Below are 15,207 nucleotides of genomic sequence, written 5' to 3'. Positions count from 1 at the left end.
TGAGGGCTGTTTACCATACACCAAACTATGTTGGAGACAGAAGAGGAATGATGAGAATCACGCTCCACCAGAATATGTATGGGATAAAGACTGTCCTATCACTAAACTCACTTGCTCAATTAAAATCTGAATGATGATAACTTCATTTAAGCTGTATGGAGCTGAGAAACAACAGACTTCACATTGCAGCACAACACAAATTTAATAACTCAAATGAATTACAATGGCCAGTAAAAACAAACAAAAAAAATGACTGACAATCCAGTAAGGCAATATTAATTTCACACATCAATGTGAATGTGCCTTGATAAAGAAAATCAGCTTTAAACAACTTCATGATTATTCATGTCAATAAGGAAGCCCTGTCTAATAATCAATGTTACAGCAAAATCTACAGAGAAATGCTGACCACATAATAATATATACAAGTCCTTTCTCTCTGTAGAGTAGAATTAGAACAGATTAGTGCATATATTTCCACCTTCCCCCATTCAAGCACCGAGAAAGGCCATATGGACTGAGCTACAGTTTATGGAGAACACACTTCAGATGTTATTTGCAGTTACTGAACGTCCAATAGCAGACACCGTATCACAGGCTGGGTGCCTGGTGCCTTTGCCGATTGGATGATTTATGTGATTGCTGTTAATTGTATTATCACTGTATTTGACAGAGTGTGGTTTCCATTCTCAACATTTTCTGGGCATTGTTAGCTATCCAAGACCACTTACTTACACTAAAAACCTGCATTTAGCCTTTGGGAGACATGCATTCTTCCCTGGACAGTACTGCATATATATAACCCTGTGCCCAGTCACATAAATGATCCAATCAGGTGCCTCCTGTGGGAACTGGCATCCATTGCCGGACATGCAGCAATGAACTTTTTTTTAAGGCAGGGGGGAGATCACAAGTTTGCCTTTAAAGAGGCAGCACCTCCCCATGACTTGCAATAGAAAAATTCAGGTCATGTCTCTCTGTGAGGTCAGAGAGCTGAAAAGTTTGCTTACGCTGAATATTACAGCAGCTATGTTGTGCAATTTAGGGAACTAACCCTGCATATACAACGGCAGCAAATTCATTACAAACATACGTAAATGTGGGAAAATGTGGTTTTGCACACCAATATGGAAATGATCAACAGTTCACAAAAACATAAGTGCAAATGTACATGTCTGCTCTTTTATCACCTTAATATCTCTGTCCTACTGAGCTGTAAGACCTACTTCCTGGCTTTAAAAGAGGTTATTTAAGATGTTCTGTTGGTAGACCCAATCCTAACCACTGAGTCTTCAACGGAGGTGGGTCTTCCTGTCTGTTGCCCCTTATTTTTCTGCCTGTCACTCACACTGGTATCTGGTCCCACTGTAGGACCCCAGTACATCTCATTCTCAAGTCTGCCTGTAAGGGAGGGAGGGGTCAGTTGCCTATTGATGATTTGCTACCAGGGGAGGGGAGGGGAGGGGCGGTCAGTCGCTGAAAGACGATTCACTGCTGGTGCTGTCATCATCCGCCTCCTGCCCGTTCTTCTTCACCACATCGGGAACGGCAGCATTGGGTGTGCTGGAAAGGCAGAGACATATTCCATCAGTCAGACAAGCCAGAAGCTGCCAGCTCACAGGCAGCGCCGCCCTGCTGGCAGAGCTTGGGAAAATACTGTCCCTGTCACACACTGAGACTCTGGTACATACTCCTGTAGCATGTGTCACGGTTATCAATACAAGGACGTCTTACTAAATCTACTAAATATTTGCGCACATATCAATAAGTATGTAAGAAAACATTATACATTAATTGTGAATGCTTCTCTGTGTTATAAATCTATGTTAACTTTTACCTTAACAACATTAGCCAAGTTACCTAACTGGCTATAGAATTTTTCTCTCATAATAAACACTACAACCAACAGGCTAACTTATATTACTGTACTTCAAATGATCTATGTTAGTGTAATATCAATTGAAAACAAATGTGATATTTGAAAAATACAAGCCGTTGTTCACTACCTACGTGGCAATTTCCCCATTTTGTCTCACTTTAGAACTATGACATATGCCCCACCCCTTTTATTATGCAGTGACTTCTGGGATAGGAACTGTGAAACACTTCCTGGATACTATGGTGCCGATGCATCTTTCTATTTTCAGCCATTGCAGAGAGACATCCAGGTACTCAAGCATGCTACACTGTCCATACTATCATGTGTGAACCTAGCTAAACATTTATGCTGAATGTACTACATCCTATACTAGTGTGCAACTGGGACATAGTCCTTGACTCTGCAGAGACCAACAGGAGCATGGAGACAAAAACATGCTGAAGTGGTAGTTGTGCTGTGTAACGTGAACTTTTGCAGGAAGCTCTGTCCAAATGAAGACAGAATGTGCTTCCGCATGCCCAGACCATAGGAGAGCCTCCTGTTCTACCACAGCCAGGGAGCCATATCCCTAATCAACAGCCACAAAAGCATGCAACTCCAGGGGACACCCCATGCCCCGAGTAGAGGGCAATGCGATAGGGGAGCATTAAGAGAGAAAGTATGGGGAGAGTGAGTGTGGAGAATATGAGTACAGAAGAGTATTGTGGATGAGGGATGTGGGAAGACTTTGAAAGACCCTGAAAGTAGGCACATGAGAGGCTTGCAAACTCACTCCAGAAGGCTGGGATCCAAGCCCTCCAGGATCATCTTATTTTTTATAGCCATGACTGGAACACCCTGAGAAGAAAAAGGTAATGGTCAGAGCTATGAGGGAATGTTTCATGCTCTCCTACCATCCCTCCTGGATGGGAAAGATACATCACATAATGAGCACTGAAGCTGGAGCCAGCAACTCTCCGCCCCACCTCTATGGTGTTAACATTAAACTCATGCTGAAAGGCATGCAAAAAACATACAAGAAAAATATTTATGTTCATAGCTATAAGAGCAAAAATAACCATTATCCTTTTTCCAAAAATCAAAATGGAACCAATTACTTCATTTTCCCAAAATAAGCACTGTGCAGAACAGGTGACAGCACTCCACCATATGCCACCGATGCTCTTTGACAACCCACTCACCACTTGCACCATTTTCAAATATCTGGCATAACGTGGGTCTTTGGCCACTGTCAGAACATTCTCTGTGACTGCCTCTGTCTGTTGTTGCTGCTCTGGTGGCTCCTGCAAATTTGGAACAGAGTAGATATTACACATATATACACACTATCATTTATATCTCGCAATTCACAATCTCCTTCAGTGCTGTTTGTATTAAACAACTGCATCGGATTACAATCTGTTTCATATTTATACTGGAACCCATTATTATGAAATGCATTACAGGGAACAGTCTGCATGGATACTACAGAGGTATCTTTTGCTGATCAAATCTGCAATATTTTGTAGAGAGTACAACCAGTTTTCACTCACATCAGGCATATAATATTGGATTTGATGTAATACTTCATGGTGTTCTTATTCTTAAGTTATCCGATAACAGCCGGAGATTTATCTATTTTCTGTGTAAATGTATCTAAGATAGTATGTGCCCATTAATTGCATATTGTACCTCAGGAAGTGACGCAGCTGCTGAGGGTTGTGGTTGGCTCGGCATCATCGCTGGACCGTTGGAGTCTGCAACCTGCCTCTGACCCACCCCCTCAACTCTCACATCCTCCAGACCCGGAATGGAGGACAGCTACATAAACACAGTTAAAGTACCATTTTATGGTCATTCGCAGCGTACAACCTAAACGAATAGTCTTAGGAGAAGTAAAATCCGCGATTTAGGATGGTAGAAACGATTCATAAACAAGGAAATAAACTAATTACAAACCTTTGCTTCCAGAATGCTGAGAGTGGTTTCAATTTGCTGAATGCGAAGAGATACACTAGCCAGTTTCTAGGAAAAAGAGAAGCAGTTGTACTTCGAGAAAAAAAACACTTAATTATGTAGCTGGCTGGTAGTTGGTGGTTATTGTTGACTTTTTATCCACTGAATTATTGACTTTACAATCCCACACGAACATAAAAATTATCTCCGGATAACAACTCACCTCTTCACAGACGGTAGAAAACCGATTGAGGAACCGGACCGTGTGCACAATAAACTGGTTGAGAAACGCAACGATTCTCTTCTGCTGGATCGCCGGAACCTAGAAAAAGACCACAAATATACATGCAGTTAAACACTAGCAACCAGCTAACCACTTCGCTACATCCTTACCAGCAAGCTAACCACTAGCTACTTGAACAGAGTTAGCCACATCTTAATTAAAAACGTTAACGCTCACCTTAGTCAGATCTACTCCTGATCCAACTATAGGCAGTCCGTCCTCATCCATGTCTTTGTCCTTTCAAGTTTTTTTTTTTCCGATCACTACGATCTTGCACTTTCTTTGGCACTTCGAAGAAGGTTGTTAGGTAGCCATACACTGTTTTCTGAAATTGCAGCTAGCTGTCAAATGTAATTCACGTGATTAAAAGTCGACCCGGAAATGTTAGACAAGCAAGCGAACTCACAAAATAGTGTAAGTCAAGACTTATAAACAGCAACCTTGTGAATACTGCAAACATACATTTGGTAAGAACCGATACAGCTATACTACAGCTGAAATTTACAACAGAATATATGAAAAAATTAGCTACGTTAGCATATATTTTGTGTTACAAGTCGAAATAGCGGTGCATTGTGGTTGTTGTAGTTTAAGTTGGTTAGTGAAGTTTCATTTAGTCATAAAACATCCTGCGGAAATTAGTTAAATTCAGATGAATTTGTAACTGGAATGGCAGATATACCATCTGAAAAGTTACGGAAAGGCAGGGTATAGTTCTACTTCTATCTAAACATAGTGAAATGATATAGCTATATAACTTATACGCGGCAAATAGGTATAGCCCAAGTTAATTCGTTTATCAGAAGAATACTGAAACTAAACAGACAACCGACACAAGATTTTCTGGCTTTTTTAGCTTATAGTCAGGCAATTGGAATCTAACTGCTATCCTCCCAGTTCCACTGGTATCACAGTAAAATTCCTCCAAGCTTACACTAGATGGGGATAAAGTGCCGCGGATGAGATATGGCTAGCGAAAATTGACGTACTAACCAAGACGTACAGCTGTTATTGGTGACTTATCCTGACTTACTTATATTTCCTACGTTAAAACTCTCTCTGAGGTTATAGGTCATTTTTTGTTCTCTTAAAATAATAATATCAGAATATGACCCCGTGTTCCGACCTGTTTTAAACTGGGACCAGAAACTGGTCTGTTTGATTAGACTGATAACGTCAGCAGGTTGCATGCAGTTCTCTCTGTGTGAATTGTTACATTTTGAAGCACTCCAGCGTGCCGCTGGGTATCTCCACAGGCCCAAGGAAGTGCTAGGTATCAGAACGAGTCCTTTGAGGAATTGCCCAGCCTAAAACCATTGCTGACGAATACACTGAGGGGAAGAATGGCTTCCGTCTATAGTGCATATGAAGGGACATAATTAAGAAGCCTCAGGGAAAGAGCAAGTATCTTACAATCATCCACCACAACCATGAGTGTTTAAACTGCAAGTAGCCGTTAACCTAGCCCTAGCCAGCAGCTGTGCCACCCTGTAGCTTTGTCCTGTCTGAGACCAAGCAGGGTTGTGCTAGGTAAGTACTCTACTTGGTGGGGTAACCTTTTTGGAAAACCATGTTGCTGGTAGAAGTGGTGTTGGTACTTCAGTTGGGAGTAGTCATCACACTGAGGAAGACAAGGGACCAATGCTCTAGTGCAGCAATGGGAATGCTGTTATTTCAGAGGAGACATTAAAACAAGGCTGCCTCCTCAGTGTAGTCATTAAAGATACCATGGCACTTTGTGCAAAGAGATAGGGGTTCCTGAGTATCCTGGACAAATTCCCAATTAGACTCCTTCAGTCTGGCTGTCTAATAATCCCCTAGTTTAACAGCCTAAATAATTGGATTGGAATCCAGGTTGCTACAGACGGGAGAAAATTCATCATGTGAACCTCCTGAAAAAGTAGAATTAAAAGAGAGCACTACTGAGACGATTCCCACTATGTAATCATAACCACGCAGAGAAGAGTTCAGTGATAGTCCTCACTGCTCACCTCATAATGTGTGGAGATGCCAGTGCCTTTGGACCACACCACAGGTTAGTACCTCAAACATTCCAAGAACTAAAATAAGAGACTTTCAGGAAGATAGTCAGACAGTACCATGGGAAATAGTATAGTTTAAAAAAGAACCCATTTGCAAAAGATCAATTTTTCAAGACTACATTTGAGGGGTGTTAGAAGCTCATCCACTTTTAGAACTAGAATAATCTGGAAATGCAATTCCATTGTCTTTTCTGTTAAGCGAAATGAGAATGTTGCTACTCTGATAGCATAACAAAGCTAATGCTAGCAAACAGGAACTAGACCCACCAGTTACAGCCAACAGTTACAGTGTGAAGTAATAGATTTATTTTAAAATATGGCAAAAATAGGTACAGATAAAAATTAGAAAGGCAAAATACCTCTTTTAGAATGTTCCTAAGTTAATTAAATTAATGTGTATTTATCTTTGATTTCTCGTCTGATTAGCTAGCTCTCATAGATTCAAATATCTTAAAACACCCGTTAAGTGCTTTAAAAGTTTAAAGTTTAAAGTGTAAAGTTCGCTACAGCTTACTATAAATGCCAATGCTACTGTCTGGCCTCCACTGCCAATGTTTAAACTGTCTCCACTCACCCTAGCAGTGAGTAAGTGCTTTTGCCCTCTCTGGCAAAATTCAGGGAAAACTGGCTTACCAGAAAAAATAGCCACTTAGCCAGCATTCATTTCTGCCAGAAAGGCAAAAATGCTTATCTCATCACTTGGACAAAGAGAGACAATTTAATCCCTGGGACTGGGGGCTAGACAGAGGGCAATCTGTGTAAGTAAAAGTCATATCAAACTGCCTAGTGAACAGACACTTTACAATTTTAACAAGCTATGAGCACATATATTTGCTGGATAATGTTTTGACAGATCAAACACAAATACTTCGTACTATTAGCAAAAAAGAACAGCAAAAAATACAAGAATAGTTAATCTGAACGAATAACTATTACTTCGATGCATTTTTGTATTTGTAGACATGGGCGTCAGTTTATTATGAAAAGTGCTGGGGACAACAACTGATTCAACGTGTTCACAACTAACTAAAGGCTTTCAAAAAGTGCTGGGGATGAAATGGGCCACGACAAAAAGTGGTGGGGACATGTCCCCAGCGTAAATGGTGCCTATGTCTGTAGATTGTTCACAATGTTATTACAGAAATGTCGTCAGAACATCACAAAATCTCGTTACATTACAAATAACAATAATGAATCTCCCCTGATTCACTGTGCGTGATGATAGTCAGGATTAACGAGAATTTCAGTGGGGACAGGAATGGGATGCCAACTACCTTTTTGGGTTGTGATTCTTGGTTGTAGTACTGCCTGGTTTCAGTGGTAAAGCAGTAAATGAGGTATACTTGAGAGGAAGTAGCCCTTTTTTCCCTGCTCTGTGGAGAAAATCACATTGAGTACTCCTGGTGACCTGTTCAAGTATATATGTCTGTTGGTTTTCATGGGGTACCGGTGACCTTTCATGTCACCGGTACCTCAATAGTGTCATCACAAGAAGTCCTGACTGGTAAAGTCACTGTACACGGCTTAAAAGGCAAACAGTTGGTAAGGGCTATCCACAAGCTACCTAGTTTATACATAGAAAATTTTGCGCTGATAAATGCAACACTGCCTGAAATTAGTACCAAGAAACACTACCATATGATGAAATAGACTGAGTAGTTAGATCCAGCCTTTACCGATCTGAGTAGCACAGAGTTTAGGGAGTTTATACTCCCTGCTGAACACCTCACACTTAAGCAGGAAGGTGGTGATGTAGATGGAAGCCTCCATGACAGGTATGGGTGTGGCCCTTTAGCAGCTCCGTGAAGGTGAGATGCACGCTCTCTTACATCTCAACAGAAAACAAGATCCCCAGGGAACAAAAGTACTGCTGAAAAGCAAACGCCTGGCAGAAAAGTGGGACAGGAGACGATGACATATTGTCTAGTTGGAAGGAGATTCACTCACATGACGAATCACGCCTCGTTGCAGTGGATGGTCAGGGACAGAGAAAGTCAGAGGTGACTTACCAGGTGGTTTTTGAGTTTTTAAGTTTATTTTCTTTCACATGGCTGGTGGCAGACCACAGGGGCAAACTGTTATGCCCTTCACAGTATCCCCTGAATGTTCACATCTGTGTGCCCTGGAGGCCTTTAGTTACAATATTATCATAAATAAGGAAAACTCTGTTAATCGTGCCACGTTCAAAAAGGACTTTTCATTTGAAGTTGGATATTTTCTACAAGGGCAGAGTAATGCCAAGTATCACTGAACTACTGTGAGTCTGAACTTTGCCAGCAAGGCAAGGGTTTGTTTGACATTTCCAGACTAGAAATTATGATAGATACCTCTGGCTTTCCAAAAGCACATATGAAGACACTGTACTGCAGGAGCTGTGGTTGCTGGCAGCTGGCAGTACTTAATAACGCTTTTGCACTTGTGCATGTATTTATTACTCTCCTTCTCTATGTGTCCAGGACTTCAAAATTATAGCCTGAATTTATTGTGAATTAATTCTGAGAGTCACTTTTTTGATTTAGTAGCATAGCAATTGTGTATGTTTTTGATATAAACACTTCAAAGGGGTTTGCCACAGTTGGCTGTTATTTGTGTGTCTTTGCATGGCTGTATATTTTATTAAGTTTGATTAAAGTGGGTATTTATTGTTGTGTTTATTTGTATGGTGGAGAACACAGGAAAAAGCTTAAGGTAACCGCATGATGGAGGTTTTGCATTTCACTGGGGTCGGGTTCAGAAGGGCCAAAACATATCACAACACACAACGCTATGTAATACATTTTTCTGTTTATTCATTTTTCTCTTTGTGGTTTCAGAACTTTCAGATAGTCTTAGTTTCCAGCAATATATTTTGGTGTAATCTTTACTTCCTTTTGCCTTTGCCCCTGACTCACATTCACCATAGCAGCCTCAGACTCTGCTGCAAATACAGCAAACTCAGTGTAAGTTCCGTTACCATCAGGTTATAAGTTGATAGAGTAGAACATTTTGATCAGCCAGCCAGAAATGCTACAGGCTAAACCTATATTTGTGTTTTAGCTTGATTTTATAAATGAAGGGGTACCACAGAATTTCCTCCCTTCCTTCTTCAAAACAGTCTGATGCCTGCATGTTGCTGCAGCAACGTGGAGTATCAAAACAAAAACAAAGGCCCCCTTTTCCACTCCTCTTGATGATCTTTTTATTTCTTCCATATGATCAGATATGTTACACACACACACGCACACACACACACGCACACGCTAGCGTGTCTGTTGCACAGTATAGCATCTTAGTATAACATAGTCGAGCATCTTAATCAAGTGCTGTAATCCGGGACAGACTACAATCAGTGAAACACAATCAGCTTTACCAGCATGCATCAGTCCTTAATTTGAATATCCTACTCCTCTGGGCAGCACAAAGGAGACGTCAGCTATCCGCTTGACAATTATAGGCCCAAATTCTCATGTGCACACAGGGCCGCCGTTGCTGCTTTGATGCTCTTGATGGGGAAACAGAGCTGACAGAGCTATAACGGGAACGGGGGCCGCTTTCGGCACGGAAGGAGGGAGGAAGGAGGGAAGGAGTTAAACGGCTCTCCCTGCCTGACCGTGTCCTCGCGTGAACCCCGCCGCATGCCCAGACGGATCAGCAGCCCTCCTCCCTGGGCTTCAGGTCTCTGTCTACTGTGAGTCTGTGCAGAACATCAGCGTCTCCACACGGCCGGGACCCCCCGTCCCCGCGCTTCCTCCTCTCCGCACGGCCCCTCCGCGCGGTCAGGACACCTGAGTCTGCTTCCTCCCCCCGTAAGACTCGGGCGGCCAGCGGGGACAGGGTCACGGGGGTTGGAGCGGACACAGGATGCTGTCACACACACACCCCCCGCCCCAGAGCCCCATGGAGTAAAAACAAGCCTCTCCGATGTCAGAAAGTTCAGGCGCAGAAAGAGAGAGGCAGAGACAATGACAACAAAGAGGACCACAAAGAGAGACAAGGAGACAGACTGACTGATAGTCAGAGTAGTGTTGCACCACTATTTACCTCAGTATGTAAATCACTGTATTTTACTGTATCATATATCCCACATTTGTAACTCTGTCCTGGCAATGCTCTGAATTGTAAAGCCATGCGAGAAAAGCACAGTTTGAATCTTGAATCTTTTACGCTTACAAGTGACAGACAATGGCAGTTTCAAATATCAGGTATGCCAGTGCAACAGCTGTTCTGGCAACAGCTGTTTATGGTAAACTCTAACAGTGACATATTAAACAGAAGCAAATCAAGGAATTATGTAAAATACTAAATAATGTGCTTACCCTAATAGGTAGGAAGCAGTAGACAACTGGACACACACATCATCAGTGTTCAAGATGCAAGAATATTATAAATATTATCACATTTGCCAGTAATTAGGCACTATAATGCGTTTCATTTTCAATTGTGCTATTTTGTTACAATTATAATTTATAAACAATGCATACCTTACTTGTTCAACTTTACACAGAGTGATGGCTCTGTAGTATTTCTTCTTGAATTGTGCAAAATTGAAAAATGCAGACTAACTAATCTATTGCTAGTTTAGACATGTTTGGATTAAAGGGTATTATACAGATTTAACATTTTGTACATCAACTACTTACATACTCGTGCATACAGTACTATGCATTGCTATGTACATGTGTCTAAGATAGCTCAGAGTCTGCAGTGCCAATGAAACATGAGAGATTGATGAAAAAGACAGAGATGGCATTACAGCCTGTGCTTCCTGTGCAGGGAAATGCACACTACTATTAGCTGAAGAGGTGGGCAAATACATTACTGAGCGAAGCAATTTGTGCCCAGCACTCAGGGATTCAATTTCTCATAAAAATCTCATAATAGAACCTGGACCATACACATCAAAAATGGATGTCATTGTTCCACACTTTCTTCAGATAATGCAACAGAAAGTTTGCCGGCAAACTTTTTTTCATGATAAGAGATAATTTAAATTTCTTTTTATCTTATCAAGGATTGGCACATTTTTTGCTGAATTTATCGGTTTTGTACAGAGTGTACACTCCCGGGAATTTAAAGAATAATCTCTCTTGATCTTGATCTTCCATTGACAGTTACTGCAGGTTGGTGAGTTGCCAACAAAAATGCTATCTTCAATAGGAATGTGAGCTCGGTGGACAATATAAAGCTCTGTAGTTAAAAAATAAAGTATGAATAAAATATAAATCACATAACACTCCATAGCTGCACGTTTCATGCTAAACCAACCAGAGGCCAGCTCTGTCATTCAAACATAAGGCCACCGCAGCACCTCTACATTTCCTGGTTTTCTGAGCTATTAAGGTCCTGAGGCAGGCTGGGTATGGAACGCTGACAACGCAAGTGAGACATTAGCTTCCATGGACCTGACTGGGCTTGTATTGCCCCAGAACTCTAAAATGGCATAGGCAAATTCATAACACCCAGCAAGCTGGTACACAGAAGATTGTGTTTCTTTGTGGTCTTCAGTTCTTAGCAGCCAACCTTAGGATACTCTTCCCATTTCTGCATTATGGGGGCAGTCCCAACTCAGTCTGTGCCAGAGCATTGTGAGGATGTTGCGCTGGCATTAACGCTCAATCTGTGTGTCTTGACCCAAGGTGCCCTCGGACGAACCCGGTCACCCACCACGAGAGCCCAGCCTGTCACAGAATGCCGTATCCAGGTCACCGTGAACAATTGATGACATCACAAAGCGGTACCCTCCTCTGTTTTGAATCGACATAAATCTTCCCTCCATCTGCTCTGTTATTTTTAGTGCCTTTTTACAGATCCCTTGCAATTGCAATCCCATAATCTCTTAGACCTCTTTTCCTAAACATCCAGTGCGCATTTCTCTGATGTTCTGTTCTCTCCCTCTCTCAAAACAACCTCATCTGTGGACCTACCATGGCTCTTTTGAGGGTATTTTATTTAGGATTGTGAAAATAAGGAACCTGATTTGGTGCAGCTGTGCAGATGGGAAATCCAATTGTCCTGCTGTATGATGATGCTGCCCGTCGTATCAGGCCTGGCACCGTGTGGCTTGCAAATTGCCAGTTCTGCAGTGCCCGTCTGCATGATGTCCTGGAGTCTGATTACTTCTACATATGTCCCCTCAACCCCCCCCCCCCCCCCCCCCCTTGCAAAAAAACCCCTCTCAACACCCTCTCAATGTCCTCTAAATATGCCCTCCCAGAATTCCATACCTTATTTGCTGTGGTCGACTGGTTAAATCATCCTATATGTGTCCAAGAGTACTTGCCTAACTGCCTGTGTGTGGCTAAACCCTAGCAGGCATGATGATACTAGGGGAAAACCACAGCTTGAATGGGATGGAACACACGCTAGGGTATAAAATGACAGAATGGCTGTGATGCAGAGCCAAACCAGACGGTTGAGATCACTGTGAATATTTGATAGCAATGGCCTCTGCTTTCCATGCAAGTGTGTGCTTGTTTTTTGTGTGTGCTGATGACCTCCTTTTTTCCCTACTTGGCCATATCTTTGCTGGCCATCATCCACAGCAGTCTGCAAACCCAGACTTGGAGAAAGGATGCAGTGGTACTGACCGGATGCTGTGTCCTGTGACTGGATCAGCGCTCACATTCTGCTCTGTGGGGCTTCATTGTGTCCACAAGGCTCGCAGGACCAGGAAAAGAGAAAGACAAAACCTTGCTCTCTGTCACACTCTTCATCACTAGATGCCGTCCTTCATCAGATCACTTTGTACCAATGGAAATACTGTGCATCTCCTGTCACTTGCCTTCACGAAGCCAAGAATAAGCCCTGATGTCACATAAGGTCAACACATGGCCACATTTCTTTGCTCGTGGAAGAGTCAGACACGCAGACCAAACAGCAAGGCAACAGAAACCTATTGAAAGTCTGTGTCATGAGTTGCTGATGGAGAAAATAATCCACCAATACAAGTTCTCAGACAACTCATTTGACTTTGCGCCAGGAAAGATGACAGGTTAACGTCTGTGTCGACCACAGCGGTGGTGAGCTACTTTGCTGTGGGAGAGCGCGTGGGAGCAGCCAGGGGGCGCCGTTCTCCAGGCCCGCCGACAGGGCTTCACAGAGGGGAATTACAATAACAGACCATGCTTTCACAGTCAGAAAGGGGCTGGTGGAGCCATTGTCTGAGATAGAGAGAGAGAGACGCAGGAGGGGCGCGGTGCGTTCCCCGGCGGTGATGTCAGCGGGCTGGCCGCTTGTCGCAGGTCAGCAGCAGGTGTCTCTGGAGGAAATGGCCCTCTGCCCCATCTGGCTGTCGGGGACCACAGGAGGAGAACCGGCCACGGGCCATCTGTACTGGCTCACTGCCACACGGCTACTATGGGTCAGGGAAACTCCGAGACACTAGAGGGAGCTTGGGTGTACACAACTGTGCATTATGAAAGGAACACTTAGCTTGCCATTTTCACATGCTATCCATTGACACAGCTGGATATTTACTGAGGCAGTTTGGGTTGAGTGCATTTCCCAAAGGCACAACAGCAGTGGCCCACCTGGAATTCGAACCGGCAATCTCTGGTTCCTGACCAGTGCACCACAATTCTGCTTCTTTCTCAAGCTGGATTTTGGCGTCTTTATGACAGACAGTAAGCTGTAATGGATGCTCCCTGTGTTGAACTGAGGTGAAGAGAGTAAAGAGGAAGCAGGGTTCCTGAGAGCACCATTTGACCTGCCGACGTCCAAGTCTTCCGACTCATGGGCCCCAATAAAGAATGACCTCTCAACCCCACCGGCTTTGACAATGGCTGGTCAGACAACAGCAGTTCAGACCCATAAACACGAAAGAGATCATTCAGCCCATCATTTGCAATGACCACTAAGCCCAAAAAACACCCACAATGACCCTTCAGCCCAACAAACACAAACAATGACTGCTCAGCCCCCCAATCACTTACAATCACAATTCCAGGTCACAGGCTATGACAGAAACAGTTCAGCTCCTCAGACACCAACAATGACTTTTCCTCCCAATGAACAATAACAATTCATTCCCACAGACGAGGGCAATAACTGCTCAAGCCCACCGTGACGGCAATCTGACCTGTTGAGCACTTACAATGATGGTTCATCCCTATGGAAAAAAACCCTGAAACACTGTTTCCAAACACTGTTTATTATCTTGTGTCAAAATAACTCCTCTCAAAAAAGAGCATAGAGCTCTTCCCCCTATCTCGGTGATTTGTGTATGGAGCCTTGTGCAGTGGAACGCTCTGAGCAGGAGTAAGTGCGTTGCACCAGACAGTAAACGTTTGTCGTTTTATCAGGGGATGAGTAAACACATGGTATTTACAACGGTTTGTACCTTATTTGTCCATTCATGGCAATTTGAACCTTGACTTGCCTATGGAACAGCGCCCGTGACGCACTCCGGACTAGCTGGCTGTTGGTTAGAGACAGAGTCAAGCATTACGAGGTGCTTGACCAGACAGACCGCACGGGGGGAAAGGTTTCTGACTCTGTCGCGTCCTTTCGATGCCAGCTGTACCTACTTTACCAATACCAGAAAATCGTGCAAAACCCACAAGTATCCACGCACACGAATCCACAGTGTTAATCTGGACACAATTCAAGTTTTAATAGACTGTGCTACATTTCTATATAAGCATACGCTTAAGTTTAAAGGTACCTAGACAGTAAAAGCCGTTGAATATCGAATGTGGAACAGCAACTAGCTATAACGATTCGATGTAGCAAGATGACAAGATACTTTGTGCTGTTGTCATGCAACGATACTGATACAACAGTGCACGGGACATTTTCACTACTATACATAAACCAAGCCTGGCGCCTAGAGAGGCGCACAAGTGCCTCGTGTTGAGTAGTACTTTATCCAGCTGCTCCTTCGCATCGTTCTATTTTTCAGCTGTATCAGAGAGAAGAATGTTATTCTTCACCTAACAAGATTTAATATGCAGCGCGGGTGGCACGAGAACTCCACTTAATCTTGAAAGTCTTAACGAGATCAAAATTCAATCCCATCTAAGAAAAAAAAAAGTGGAATGACGTTATTTGAAAATGTGCCCAAAATCCTTAATGAATAACTTAGCGAGAGG

General features: G+C 43.0%; 1 protein-coding gene across 1 annotated transcript; it reads right to left on the bottom strand.

Moving 5' to 3' along the window:
• Positions 1 to 231: 231 nt before the first annotated feature.
• LOC118770464 (WASH complex subunit 3-like) lies at positions 232 to 4,441 on the bottom strand. The gene is made up of 7 exons (XM_036518149.1): positions 4,275 to 4,441; positions 4,038 to 4,136; positions 3,818 to 3,883; positions 3,551 to 3,679; positions 3,061 to 3,162; positions 2,652 to 2,716; positions 232 to 1,563 (listed from the first exon to the last, which is right to left on the bottom strand). Exons 1-7 carry the CDS (start codon positions 4,323 to 4,325, stop codon positions 1,470 to 1,472), a joined length of 606 nt encoding a protein of 201 aa, XP_036374042.1. The 5' UTR covers positions 4,326 to 4,441; the 3' UTR covers positions 232 to 1,469.
• Positions 4,442 to 15,207: the final 10,766 nt, after the last annotated feature.

This window comes from Megalops cyprinoides, chromosome 23 (genome assembly GCF_013368585.1).
Source record: "Megalops cyprinoides isolate fMegCyp1 chromosome 23, fMegCyp1.pri, whole genome shotgun sequence".
Taxonomy (NCBI): domain Eukaryota; kingdom Metazoa; phylum Chordata; class Actinopteri; order Elopiformes; family Megalopidae; genus Megalops; species Megalops cyprinoides.
The sequence above is the reverse complement of the archived record's forward strand: the minus strand, read 5'-3'. Positions and strand labels throughout refer to the sequence as shown.

Bases quoted from the DNA above. Each gene is read 5' to 3' on its own strand.
- LOC118770464 (XM_036518149.1), bottom strand. From the start codon at position 4,325: ATGGATGAGGACGGACTGCCTATAGTTGGATCAGGAGTAGATCTGACT. The intron at 4,137-4,274 runs GTGAGCGTTAAC...GTCTTTTTCTAG, and splicing joins CAGGAGTAGATCTGACTAAG to GTTCCGGCGATCCAGCAGAA. The intron at 3,163-3,550 runs GTACAATATGCA...CCAAATTTGCAG, and splicing joins CAGCTGCGTCACTTCCTGAG to GAGCCACCAGAGCAGCAACA.